We start from the raw sequence: 13,552 nt of genomic DNA on the forward strand, positions 1-13,552 counted from the left end.
TGACAAGTGAAGAATTGGAAAGTGATGCTTTGATTACCCCTTTCAGATGGTCTGTGATGTTAGACATACATGTTGTCTTCAGGGTTAGGAAGTAAAGTGATGAAGATTACAGTTATGTCTGTTTATGGAAGAAGTTTGAGATCCCTGCAGCCCCAGTGTCCTTGCCTAACCCCTCTCGGTGTGCAGTCTCCCCAGGGGCAGGCCCTGTGTCATGGCTCCGTGGGGGACAGTTCACTCTGTCTCCACCCCATTTGTAGCTTCTGTCTTGTTACAGAGTCTGAGGCCTGTCCACAGCATCATGAGGGTCCCAGGTGGGGGGCGCTTAGTCCTACACCCACCTGTGCCTGGAGGATGAGCAGGTGGCTCTCCCCCCAGGCACCAGGGACGTGAGGGCAGTGAGACAGGGGGGTGAGGGCAGGAAGCCTGTGGGGTTCCTCAAGAGTCTCCCCACGAAAGCTCTTCCTAGTGCATAGGAAACTTGAGAGGTTAAACAGATTGAGAATTTGATAACATGCCTAAAAAATAAAGACTGGAGAAAAAGCTCAGGAATTAACCATTTAGAACATAGGACTAAGAGCACTTCAGAAATTTCACCCTGCCCGTCTTCCAGTAATTGATTAATAAGCCAAAGCAGAGGATTTCCTTGCTCTCTTCTGTTCCTTTATGCTCATAAATGGGTCCCTCTAGTTTGTTTTTTTAATTTTTACATATAGATCTCAAACCCCAGGGCTCCACTCTGTTGTATGGCTGCACCTAGACCAGGGGTCCTGAACAGGAAACTCAGCTGAGCTCACTTGTCTTCAAATTGGGTCCAGTCAGATTTGTTCAGAATGTCTACCTATGAAGACCTGGGGTTGCGTAGAAGTCAGGGTTCCTATAGTGCAGTGTTTCATGACCACAAAGTCACAGGAAAGACAGATGCAAACACTTAAGCATCTGCTACTAAACCAGGTTCCCAGGAAATCATGTCTCAATAGGAAGTAACCTCTCCTTTAAATAGTGATGTAAATGTTGATTCCAAGAAGTCACAGCCTTCCCATCTTGTGTGCTTATGCCTTTTATGTTCTCTGAGGTGCTGCCAGTGTTTGTCTTCATGGGTTTGTAACCCTGAATTCCCAGCGATGGACTATTTAGAAAGTAAAGTTCACTTAGGGTTTTATTATAACAAACACTTTATTACTTGTCTTATTTACAGTATTTACATATTGCACAGGATGCTGACACTGTTGTACATTTATTACATAAAGGACAGGTGAATGAGCCTCGGGGTGCTCACGGCTTACACCCACTGTCTCCTAAACACGGCCGAGGTTTACCTTCTTGTTAAAAACTTTTCATGCAGTTCCAAATACTACTCTGGGAATTTAACCATAAAAGTAATAAAATACTAAATCATACCATGTGCCATATGAAAATATAGTTTCAAATCTGCATATGTTTCTAAGGAAATACTCTGTGATTTCACTTGATCAGGAGAGGGAGAGGCCTCCGCCTTCCATAGTGTCACCTGGCCAGCACGGAGCTTCCTTGTTCCTAAAGCAGAGAGTGGCAGGCTTGCCTTCAGGTGCACTTACTGACACGTGTCTGCAGACCGTGTCAACAACAGAAATTCAAGGAGTATGGAAGTCTGCAAAAATAAATCTCTTGTTCACGGGGGGTGTTCATGAGGGTAGTAGGTCTGTTTTCCCTGTTGGTTTCCAAGGCACTTCTCAGGGTCTCCGCCAGAGTCACTTGCTGAAAGCAAACACAGGTCCTGTCACTCTCCACACTTACTGGCTCCAGAAAGCCCTGTGATCAGCTACGTAACATGATGTTTGTAAATGCAAGGAATCTGTCCCCAGAGTGGGAAGTAAGCAGCTGCGCCATGATCCACACTTGCTGCGCTGGAGGAGTGAGAACTGTCATGAGCACAAGTGGACTGGTCCCGACACTGCCCTCAGATGGTCCTGACACTGCCCTCAGATCGTCCTGACACTGCCCTCAGATCCTCAGCAGCTCGGTCTGCCCTGATGGACAGTGTGCAGCCGTCCTGGGCAGGAGCTGACTGGTTTGTGCCTCAGTGGGAAGGGGCCTGCAAGGCTGATCAAGAATAAGCATTTCCAGGGCCCATGTGGCCCTGAGCCACTGTACAGACTCACTTTAGAAAGGAAGAGGAATGTCACGGTTACTACTCTAGGTATCATTTCTTTGACGCTATTGCTCAGGCTTCTAACTTAACCTGAGCCACACGTGCAGCCATGCAGTGTGTGTGTGAAACTGAGGGTGGGAAGCAGGGACTTGGCTCCTTGGCCAGAGGAGCTTAGTTAATGAGCTTCAGAGAGGAGGCACGGGGTCTCTTCCAGGTCACAGAGCGAGTTCTCGCACTCAGACCCCTGAGAGAGAGAAGCTCACAGCACAGGGCCAGCCTGCTGTGCACCAGGAGCCCACACCCTCTGCTCTGAATTTGCGGGCGCCCTAACCCAGCCGCCAGGGACACTGACCAACCAGTTAGTTTGCTACTGCAGTTTTAAAACGAACTAGAAGAAATTAATCTTTAAAATGTGAAATTGTAGTTAGCAGCAATGTCCTAAACTACCCATTTCTTGGCCAAAATGAAGTTAACAGCTGTGACACGTGACAAGCCTGGTGACCTTTTGGGAGTAGCACCTGCATTTTTAACGTATTTTCTTAGATTCTGACGGGTAGGGTGGGTGAGCAGTGCCATTTCCCAGGCCATGTCTGCTCGACAAGCCAGGTGCCTTTCCTTCCTGGATTTCCCTAAGTATTTGAGTTGCATTTGGCCAAGCCCTGGGGTGCCCATCTTGACACAGAAGCAGAGCCTCACTCAGGAGTAACTCCAGGCATGGGATCATCCCCTTGGTGGTAATGACACCTGCTCTCCTGACAACAGTCTGTCCAGGACAAGCAGCTGCGGAGGCTGGTTAGTTAGTGGGCAGAGAGGAGCCTGTAGCCTGAGTGCATGCAGTGAGTGTAGCCAGAGGGCACTGTCCCCCTTCTGGTAAGTGGAAGCAGTTTTCCAAGGATCTGGAAACAGTGATGTTTTAACTATAAAGAAAAGCTTAATAAAAATAACATTTTCATCTCCCCTTAGCATATCACCGTGGGAGATGTACAAGAATCCATTCAATGCTTGTGAAAGTATCTTCTGGGTGCCACGTGGGCAGAGGGAGAGAAACTGGACAGTTAAGAGGGTGGGCGGCATAGCCTTTCCCAGCTTTGGCAGTCAACACTGCTTTCGGTCAACCTGAATAGAATGTGGAGTGACCTCCAGTGCACCCGAGGTGGCTCCTCTCATCCATGCGGGGCTTCTCACAGAGCAGGAGGGACTTGGCCTTCACTCCCGGGGAAGGTCAGTGCTCCACGAGAAAGGAGAGGAACCACTAGAAAAGCGCGTATGTCCCCTTTCTATGGGTGTTTCTGGACAGCTGATAGATTTCCTGGGATGGCCATTGGAAGGCCAAGGCCTGTCTTACTAGTGGGGACAGGCTCAGCACACAGGACACAGTAAGTATAAAACTACGAAATTACTGTGTCAGGAAAATAACTTTCATGTGTCCACTGACTGACAACTAGTGTTACATGTTATATGTCAGCCCTCAAGAGGCCAAGGTAAACAGTTCATAAATTCTTAACGTGTATTCACAATTTTACCCTTAGAGGCTAAGAAAAAACTGATAGAAACATTTAAAAAGGATAGCTAATCTGAGCTGTTCTTTATAAGCTTATTGGCATAATGGTAGAACCCAAGTCAAACATTTGCCAGATACGTCTATAAAACCTGCATGGACTTGCTAGTCGTGCTCCTGTATGAGTGTTAGGAGTGAAACAGGCAGGACCTGAGATGTGCACCTAAGTCACGCACTAACTCATGCACTGAAAGTAGTTAACTACTGGTCTGTTTCAAATAAACATACCATGTGCCAATCAGCATCCGGGGGTACTGCATAGACCAGTACCTTGGAGATATTTTGAGTGTGATGTCAACTTAAAGTAAGGCCACCCTGGCTAAAAAATGAGTGTTACTAAAGGCCCATGAATTTTTTCCCTTTCCCAGTGGGATCCCAGTCTGTGCAGGCTCGGTTGTGCGGGGCTTACCTCACCCGTCCATGCACACGGGGCTCACAGCCAGCCGGGTCAGCAGCCTGGCACACCGCTTATAGTCTGCAGTGGAGATAAACCCAGGCCCGGTCAGTCACTGAGACAGCCCCTCAGTAAACAGCATTTACAACTACACCAACTGCTAAAGCCATTTATTCCTTTAAATCTTCCCTGGATGCAATATGGACACCTCCAATAGGGAAGCAACCATGGGCCCTAAGTCGTTGACTTAATAATTTACAGTACTTTAGGGGCCTTCACATCTGGTGGCAGAAGTTAGATGATGTAACTGGGAGGCTGTGGAGGTTAGGGGCAGCCACAGACTCTCCACAGCTGGGCGCTGCCCCTCTCTCGGGGGCATTGGGGCTCATGGAAGTAACTTCAATTTTGCTTCCTAGCAGACAGCTTCTGTGCCGTTGTTACTTAAATTTTAGGTCATGTGCAGGATGAGTCCCCTCAACTTCATAACACAAAGCCATCTGCATGAAATTCTAGAGGGGGTGAGTCAAGCAGCTAGGCTGCAGGAGGAGGGGCAGCAATCATCTAATCACTGCAGACTGACCTCCTGGATCCCTCCCACTCCCCATATCATCACTGCACCAGGTGCTGCCTCAGAGCAAGAAGTTTCAGGACCCTGCACAAGGGGGTTTACTCAGCACGGACATTGGACGTCAGCAAAGCTGCAGCAGTTTATAGGTCACAGAAGCTGGTGCTCAAGTCACAAGACCCCGCTGACCAGCAGAAGAGGCCATACTCCTAACTGAAACCCTGAATGAAGGAGTAGACCGAGAGTATGTTAGACAAGCAGCAACCATCCCCAAAGGTGCACCTGAATAGCTGGAGGATGGGGAGGACCTGGCGCTTGGGTTCCAAAGAAAGAACAGTCTCAGCTGGAGGCTGGGCCCTCAGGTCCCGGGTTCTCCTCACCTGCAGTTTTTACAGAGCAGCTCTCCCAACATCACCTGTGCATGTGTTTCCATTTAGTCCGCCAGTTCTACCCAATTGTCCACCCAGGGACCTTACTAAGGTGCAGACTGCTACTGGTCTGGGTGGGACCCGAAGCCCTGCCCTTCCCTGGAGCTCCTCTGGGACCAGGACACAGTACAGAGGCCCTCGGGTTCACTTTAGCTCAACCTTCCAGGAGCCCAGAGCAGTGTAGGTGTGGTCCAGCATCCGCTCTGCAGTCCTTGTGGGCTAAGAGGTGGACGCCACATGGGTAGCCTCGTGTAGTGCACAGGTCTCTGGGCCTATGGGCCTTTCCGATGCCTGGGAGAGCTGTGGTTGGGCCTGATCGGTGACTGCCTCTCGCTATGGGTGACCAGGAGCCCTGCTGGCTGAGTTACTGTGAACACAGCAGGCAGCAAATGTGGGTACATGTGGTATCTGGAGAAGGGTCTGCAGTTAGCATGTGGTATCTGATCAAAGTTAGATCTAGGATTCTATTATTGTAAGGCAGCATTTAATATAAATGTGTGTACACTTAAACAATAAAATGGGAAGGTTCTCTGGCCTCAGGAAGCAGGTTAATAATTCTCAAACAGCAGGTGACTATCTCAGATGAAGGAAATACAGGGGCGATGTGCACCAGGTCCATATGGCAGGGACGTGAGGGTGCGCTGTTTGCCTTGGGGTCACCTGGTGAGCTGCAGGAGCCTGGGGGGTGCTTTCTGCCTTTCTGGTGGGGTTTGTGAATGTGCCCAGATGAGATCTCCTGTTATTTATTATTCAGGGTAACTGCTGCCTAAGCTGAAAAACTCCCACTTCATGTAAAGTGGCTTTTTTGTTTTTTAAAGGCAGGGCAGGTCTGGTTTGTGCCTGCTGGTCAGCCCTGAAAGCAGCTGGTAAGGTACCAAGTGAGCAAACTTCCCTCCCTGAGACATCAATGGAAATTGTACTCTCTCCAAAAAAAAAAGGGGGGGGGGGTTTAGGGCTCTAGCATATGTCACTTTACCTAATAAGTGACTTCTCACTATTATATGTTTTGTGAACAGCACAAGGAACCACCTCTGGGGAAATAAACACATGCCTTCACGGATGAACAACCAGGAAGGCACAGCCACTCGGCACCAGGAGGGCAGGCCCACGTTTCTGAGTTAGTGATGAAACACTTTTGAAATAGCAATTTAATCCTGGGTGATGAGGGTGTCACTGTGCGTGGAAACGTCCCGGGATGGCCCAGGTCCCTCAGCTCTCCTCGCCCTGAGCACTGCACCCCTCATCTCATGCCCAACACCTGTTTGATGGTCCCACTCCAAGCCCTAAACTGCAGTGAAAGTCACTGAGTTTAAGTTTGGCCCTGGCTGCTGCCCAATGTAGTGACTGTCTTCAGTGGGCTGGTCACCTGGCCCCTGACTCCATGGCTGAAAGAGAACATGTCTGGCAGGGCGGCCCAGTTTGGTTAGGTGGGAGGCCGTGGGAGCCACCCCTCCCGTAGCTGCCGGAGCAGCCAGGTGCTCTCACTTACATGCCGGGACCGTGCAGTCTCGGGTGTTGTGGTAAAGTCGGTGGAAGTGTTTGCTGCACTTTGGACTGAAGTAAAGAGGACCTGGGACAGAAGAAGAGGCAGGTCATGAGGCTCCCAGGAGGCAAGGATTGGGGGACAGGTGAGCAGAGGAGAAGACCTACCTGTCAGATGCTTTAGAAACTTGTCCTTCATCCTCAGATCTCGAGGAACGATTTCTGTTTGTGGGGAAAGAAATTAGTTACTGCGTTGCCTGAAAGAACATTTCTTTCCCGTGACCCTAGGTGAATGCTGAAGGAGCTCACTGGATAGTTGGCCTCACCGACTGACCAATGAAACCAGTCTGAGTCCCCCGCTTGCTGTACGTGAACCAGGCAAACACCTGTCCTCATATTTTTCTCTAAACAGTATGAACGACTCACAAAGCTCCAATATCACCCGTCTCGTCTCCCTGGGATAGAGACGGTGACCATAAAGTTACAGGGCGAAAAGATCATGTGTGGGTGGTGGTTTGGCAGCTTCCAGTGAATAAACCACTTTAGACACTTTCATCTTGAGCTTGGGAACCCAATTCCACAGCCCCTTGAGGTTCCAGAAAGAAGACACCCTTCAGACCAACGTGGCTGTAGGACTTTCCTTCTGGGCACATGTTTAGAAAATGGATGGCATGTCTTCAAACGACCTGCTCTGAAAGGTGGCACAGACGCCTGGTTTACCTGATAAAACAGGCCGTGAACCTGGTTTAGGGGATGAAAGTGAATGCAGGGGAACTGGGCACCTGGCGGCGAGCCCACAGCGCTGCCTGGCCGCCGGCTGCTCTGAGCCCGGTGGCGCTTCTCACCTGTTCCGGGGGTCCGGCCGCGTGCGGTCCGCTCTGCTCACTTCGGCAGGACGCGCGCGCCGCTCAGACAACTCCCAGGGTCGGTCTTCACTGCCCCTGACCCGAGTCTACGTGAACCTGACCTGACCAGGGTCCACCCGATCGTGTCACGGAAGCTTTAAAAGCTGCGAGCTTTCCTGGGAGCCGCCCCCAGGGCAGCCTCGGGGGCTCTGCCGGGTGGGGTTTCTGCCTCCCCTGAAACTGCTGTGAAAATACTTCCCGTCCCGGGGCCCGGGCACAGTCCCGGAGGGAAGTGCCGCCCTCGGTGGCGAGAAGGGCTGTGCGTCTTGGAGGCTCACCCGGAGCCATCATTCGTGGGCTTCCTATTTTCTTAAAGTTTTTTTTGAAATAATTGAAATGGATTTGCCTTTTCGAGATACGTTTTCTCAAAGACCCTTTTCTTTCCAGGCTCACACGAGCTCGGTGCCGGCGCGCACTCACCCGCGCGCTGCTCCTCGGGGTCCAGCCCGTAGTCCGCGGCCTCCCTGCGGCCCGGAGCGGCGTCCTGCGGCCCCAGGGGCTGCGGCCGCTTGGACTCCCCCGCGTGGTACTTCTTCAGCTCCTGGACGATCTCCAGGATGAGCCGCAGCAGCGTCCGCCTGTCCGCCGCCTCCCGGGGCTCCGCGGCTCCCGGGCCGGGCCCCGCCGCGCCCAGCACGAGCAGCAGCCCCAGGAGGAGCGGGCGCGCGGGCCCGCGCATGGTGCGCTCGGCGCGGGCGGGAGGTCCGCTGGCTGCAGGGAGGGGCTGCGGGGAGATGGGGAGTCGGCCACTGCCGAGGACCCCCGACCCCGCCGGCCGCGCGCAGGGGCTCCGGGTAGAATCTGCGGTCCGGGCGCAGTGCGCGGACCAGGGGCTGGGGGGCGGGGGCTCGGGGGGCCCTGGCGGAGGCCCCACCCGGGGACGCCGAGGTCCGAGCCTCCTGCCGCCCGCCCTCCCCCAGCCGCGTCGCGCCCCTACGCGGCGCGGAACTTTCCCCGAACCGCACGTCCCGCACCGGGAGCGCAGGCCGGCCGCGCAACTTTCTTTACCCTCCCGGAGCCGCGCCCGGAGGGTCCGCCCGCGCCCCTCCCCCGAGAGGCAGCCGCGCCCGGCCGCGCTGCGCTCAGGTCTCCAGCCTTCGGGTGGCCGCCCCCCCACAGCCCAGGCCCCCGAGCCCCCCGCGAAGCCCCCGCGCCAGGACCCTCGCCGCGGCCGCCCGGTGCCAGGTCCTAGGAACCCCGGCGCCGCCCGCGCTGGGCGGGCTGGTTACCTCCGGGAGCCGCAGGCGACCTCGGGCGACGGTCCGCGCGCCCCGCTACTCCATCCCGCGCCGGCCTGCGGAGCGCGCTGGACGCCCGGGACCCGCACGCGCCGCTCGGCCGCTCGGACCCGGCGCCTCTTATCCCCGCGCCGCCGACGTCAGGCGGTCCCCGGGCTCCGCGGGCTTTAATTAGAAGCCGCTGCCGGGCTGCACCGCGCGCGGATCTTCGTCAGATCCCCCGCCCCCGCCCCCTCCCCCACCCCCCCCACCCCTCCCCCGCCCCCCTTCCCGGCGCCTCCCCCCGCTGTTTACCGCCGTTCCTGTCACTCGCGACAGGACGAGAAGAGCCGCCTCTAGCGGGAACCCGGGGCCGGTTCTAAGCGCGGGTCTCGGGCCGCGGGAAGGGGCCGCGCGCTCGCCGCCGCGCGTAACGAGCCCCTCGGCGCCCGCGGGCGGGGACCTGCGGGGCGGGGACGCGGGGTCGCGAGGCGCGCAGGCAGTCCCGCCGCAGCCCGGGAGCCCCGGGACGAGCCCGGCCCCCCGCGCTCCCCGCAGGCCCGGGTCCGAGGCGCAGTTCGGGCCCCTCAGCGCGAGGCGCACGCCCGGGGGCGCTCAGCGGTTCACCTCCAGTTTTTCTTGTAAAACGCGTGGCCAGCGGCGCCCTCCCCGCTTCCCGGCGCTTCTGGGCAGCAGCTGGGCGGCCTCCAGCGCTCGGGCTGGGAAGGGTGTCCGGTCACCGGGGCGCGGGGCTCGGGGAGACGCCCCATTAGCGCCTTCGCGGGGCCGGGCGGGGCGACGGGCGCTGGAGGGGCGGGCGCGGGGCCTCGGGCGCAGGGCCGTGGCCGAGGACCCTCGTCTCCGTCGCGGTCCCCCCTCTGCGCCCGTCCCCGTCGCGGTCCCCCCTCTGCCCCCCGTCCCCGTCGCGGCCCCCCCTCTGCCCCCCGTCCCCGTCGCGGCCCCCCCTCTGCCCCCCGCCTCCGGCCCGTGTCCCCGCCCTGCTGGGTCCCTCCGGGAAGAGTTCTGGCCGAGCGCGGGGAGAAAACGAAATGCGACCACCTGCCCCCCCCCCCACGTCTGTGTTAAAACTGCCTCTCGACGGCACATGGCTTGATTTCTGAGCGAGCACGTTTTGCAGGCAACAGAACCAAAGTGTGCGCGCTTCTGCTGGATACACCCCACGAAAAGTAAAACCCCGCAAGCGGCCTCCGCAGACGGCCGCTCCCCCGCCTCCGCCGGCTCCGCGCGGGACCGGCCGCGCCTCTGCCGACAGCGCCGCCTGCCGGCTGCCCGCCCGCCCGCCCGCCCGCCCGCGCTCCCCGCAGCCGCCGCCGGCCGGCCGCGAAACTTCTACGTGAAGCGCTTCAGTGTAACACTGCTTTTGGAAAAAAACTATTGTTGCAGTGAAAAAAGAAAACAAGAAATTAGCCCAAGCTCGTATTATTTAAAATTTATATCAATATTTTCTTTTAAATAGTATTCTACAAAATCGAAAGCTACTTTTTTTTTCTCTAAAAAATACCAATAAGAACTCTCTCCCCTCCCCAAATTCTGCCAACCAAGAAAGGCTTAGTGTAAGTTAACATCAGCCTTTTCTGTTGCAGTTTTAATGGGGCGGATCAGTGGATTCCCTGCGTGCCTCCTCTCTGCCGCTAGGTGCGTGAGCCGGCTGCCGGCACCTGCGGGCGAATTAGATGCTCTGGTGCATACACGTGGGCGTTTGAGTCCTGAGATCTGGCGAGTAGGGTCACACAGTTCATGGGTTCATTCACTCGTCTTTGCAAAGCTCTGCTCTGAAAAGATGCTAGGTGCCCTTCATTTTGTATAAATCATTTTTACAGTCTTTTCCAGCTTAATAAAGGAGTGCACTGGTTAATCGTCTCTAATGAGCTTTCCAGTGTACAGTGTTGTCAGGATGAACTCCTTGGAGTTCTCCAGTCAGCGGAAGTGTGTGTATTGTACCCAATGTTAACACAATCTGATTGGCTAAATTAATTGTCTATGCTGGTTAAGGCAAAGCAAAAGCAAAATTCATGTAAACTGGTTTACATGAAAATGTGATGGATTTACCCAATCGCTTATTCACCACTTCTTTTGTGCTTGGGCTGGGTGTTCTGTGAAGTCTAAAGCTATATAATTATGTGGTTGCTACCAAAACAGCAAAATACAAAGTTCCTACAAAAAGCTGAAGTGAATTAGTTGCAGTAATCACCATGAATTTCACCACTGAACTTTTACTAGAGAGAAAAAGTTACCTTTCACAAAGGAAAACATGCTATAAAGAAATATTGTTCAATGTTTAACTTTTTCCAGTTACTTTATTTTCACTATTAATATGTTACTAGTATGCTAGGAATGTGCTAGAAACTGTATAAAGCATTTGGGAAGACAAGCTTCCTTGCAGGACCAATCTTTCTAGTATAAACAGAACCCCTTATAAGTAATAATAAATGCATTCCATCAATAGTCTATTCTGGATCAAGGAAATGCAGCCCTCTCCCTAATTCTTTCCCTCAGATACCCAGGAAGCACCCTGCTCTAAGAATATTTGGTTATCCAACCCTTTCACTCCCGATACACTCGCATATGTCAAGGCCTGGGATCCTCCACAGCCCAGGATTTACTGTGGCTCAGTTTTCTTGGGCCACGGCCAAGCTCACAGGGAAAGGCTTGAAGGGAGCGTGGACTTTACTCTTCTCCTTTGAACTGGTTTAGTTATAAAATCCAGCTGGAGAGAGGTCTCCAGGTGCGGTGACCCATCTCTGCCCTTCCAGGCTCCTTCTCACGGCAACCAGGACAGTGAATTTAAATGTTCATGCCCCACATCCTGTTAAAAAAAGACACCCCTGTTTGTTAAAAAGCCCTTCTCAAATTTATGAACAGTCAAATCACTCATGGGAATACCTGAGCAAAATATAGTTGTGTATGCTGAGGAACAACAGGGATATATCTACATTCCATATATTTTCTGGATTTTTTTTCTGCAGGAGATCCAAAATTCTGCTGGAAAATGACACGTGATGATTGGCATCATGGAGGCCTTTTCAAAGTCCATAAAAGTGCCCTATTCCAAAGACAGTCTCATACCAAGTAGTACTTGTTTTAGGGTAAGGAAACCAAACAATTCATACATTTTAGTGGTTTAATTCAATAAAACTGTATTTCTCTCAAGTCACAATGAATACTTGCTGGTGAGCGGTCTGGTTATGCTGTCACTCAGCTCACCTGTCTTAGGACCTAGACATCCCCACGAGGTCCTCTGCGTGGAGCCAGTGAGGGAGGTACAGGCTCCGGGCCTGGCGGTGGCACTGGGCACCCTGCCCGTGTTCCCCTGGTCAGCGGTCAGCAGGAACATGCAGGCTTGTCCTTTCCTGTGGGTACATTTCAAATCAACGTGAATGAGAGGGACATGCTTTCTGCAGAAAACTTGTACTTGTTACCATGTTATCTTTTCCCTTAGGTAACTCAGGAAGAAACAGTTCCTAACCCTGGCAGAGGGGCTGGGATGCGGGCCATCTCCCAACAGTCATCTCCCCACAGTCCGACAGGGAGGGTGTGCACCAGCCCTCCAGCCTCACCCAGGAGAGGACGTGCAGCTTTCCTGGGGTCCCTTCTCCTGCTGTGAAGGGTGATGCACCCAGGACAGAAAGGCACCCTCCCTGCTGGCTTGTCTCGGTCTGTGCTCCAGCCACATGAAGCTGTTTATAAACCTGTCTGCAGGCCCTTTGCCCAAATTGTTCTTTACCTTTTTCTGCCCCTTTCACTCAATGACAATTTCTCCTGGGACCCCCTGACCCTAACCCTGCTCCCCCCTTCTTCCTCTCACCCCACCAACCTCACCTCCCTCATCCCTTTCGGACTCACCCCAGGTCTGTCCTACGCCTCCCAGCAGACTCCTATCCTGGTCACCACTGGATCGCCGTGCTGCTCACAGAGGAAGGATGCTACAAGGCATCACTTGAACAAGTACTGACCGGGCACCCACCCCTTCGATGAAAACTGCCGCTGTAGTCAGCAACATAATCTGAATGTGAACCATTGCTGTGGAAAGTATATAGATAGTCATGTAGTAAAGATGCGGCCAGCGTACTGTCACTGATGAGAGATGACATCACTCGGAGCTGTCTCGGGAGACTGGGAGCAGTGACATTGGGATGTGCTTGAAGGTGGGGGCTGGAGCAGAGTGTCCCGGACAGAGGGAAATGCATCGGTGAGACCCTGGGCGGAAGCCCAGCACCCCAGTGAGCCTGGGGGGAGAGAACGGCCTGTGCTGATGGCAGAGGCAGCCTCCCGGTGTCCGTGGGGCAGGAGGGCAGAGCAGAGTGAAGGACGTGGGCTGAGAGGAGGGAGAAAGGGCTCAGCCTGCTCCCCGCCCACCAGCCGCCCACCGCTGTGTGGACTTGGGCAGGACGGCCTCCTGGAGCCCAGTCTCTTCATGTCTCAAAGGAAATGACAAGATTACATATTGTCTCAGGACTTCGTGAACATTAATTAAGATAATATATATTCACCTTTTACTACTGTCTAGAGAATTTAAAAAACTGATCAAAAATTTCTACTGTTACTGTCTTTTATCATGTGCCCTATCCTAAAAGTCTTTTTTCTGTATTATTTATGAGATGCCACAAGAGGGTACTGTCCAAATCGTATATAATGTCCAGGCAGAAGAATTCTGTGACTTGTTCAGAGCCGCATAGAAAATCTATTCTTGGGAAACAGACTGAAATCTCCTGAATTATTAAGTGTCCACATGACCATTCAACATTTGGACCCGTGGACAAGGGCTCAGGCCCGTGGGTGGATGGAAATCTTACTCATCCCAAAATGGCTATGTCCACTGGATCCTGCTTTTTCTGGTGTGATTTGTATGTACAA

The 13,552-nt window shown here is 53.7% G+C and overlaps 1 protein-coding gene across 1 annotated transcript; it reads right to left on the minus strand.

Annotated features, from left to right (window-relative positions):
- Positions 1-1,415: 1,415 nt before the first annotated feature.
- Positions 1,416-8,139, minus strand: ALKAL2 (ALK and LTK ligand 2). The gene is made up of 5 exons (XM_016199200.2): positions 7,881-8,139; positions 6,724-6,777; positions 6,563-6,643; positions 4,096-4,161; positions 1,416-1,734 (listed from the first exon to the last, which is right to left on the minus strand). Exons 1-4 carry the CDS (start codon positions 8,137-8,139, stop codon positions 4,097-4,099), a joined length of 459 nt encoding a protein of 152 aa, XP_016054686.2. The 3' UTR covers positions 1,416-1,734; position 4,096.
- Between the last annotated feature and the right edge of the window lie 5,413 nt (positions 8,140-13,552).

This window comes from Miniopterus natalensis, chromosome 13 (assembly GCF_054644295.1).
Source record: "Miniopterus natalensis isolate mMinNat1 chromosome 13, mMinNat1.hap1, whole genome shotgun sequence".
NCBI classification, from domain to species: Eukaryota; Metazoa; Chordata; class Mammalia; order Chiroptera; family Miniopteridae; genus Miniopterus; species Miniopterus natalensis.

Bases quoted from the DNA above. Each gene is read 5' to 3' on its own strand.
- ALKAL2 (XM_016199200.2), bottom strand. From the start codon at position 8,139: ATGCGCGGGCCCGCGCGCCCGCTCCTCCTGGGGCTGCTGCTCGTGCTG. The intron at 6,644-6,723 runs GTAGGTCTTCTC...CTTCTGTCCCAG, and splicing joins GTTTCTAAAGCATCTGACAG to GTCCTCTTTACTTCAGTCCA. The intron at 4,162-6,562 runs GTAAGTGAGAGC...TCTCCACTGCAG, and splicing joins AGACTGCACGGTCCCGGCAT to ACTATAAGCGGTGTGCCAGG.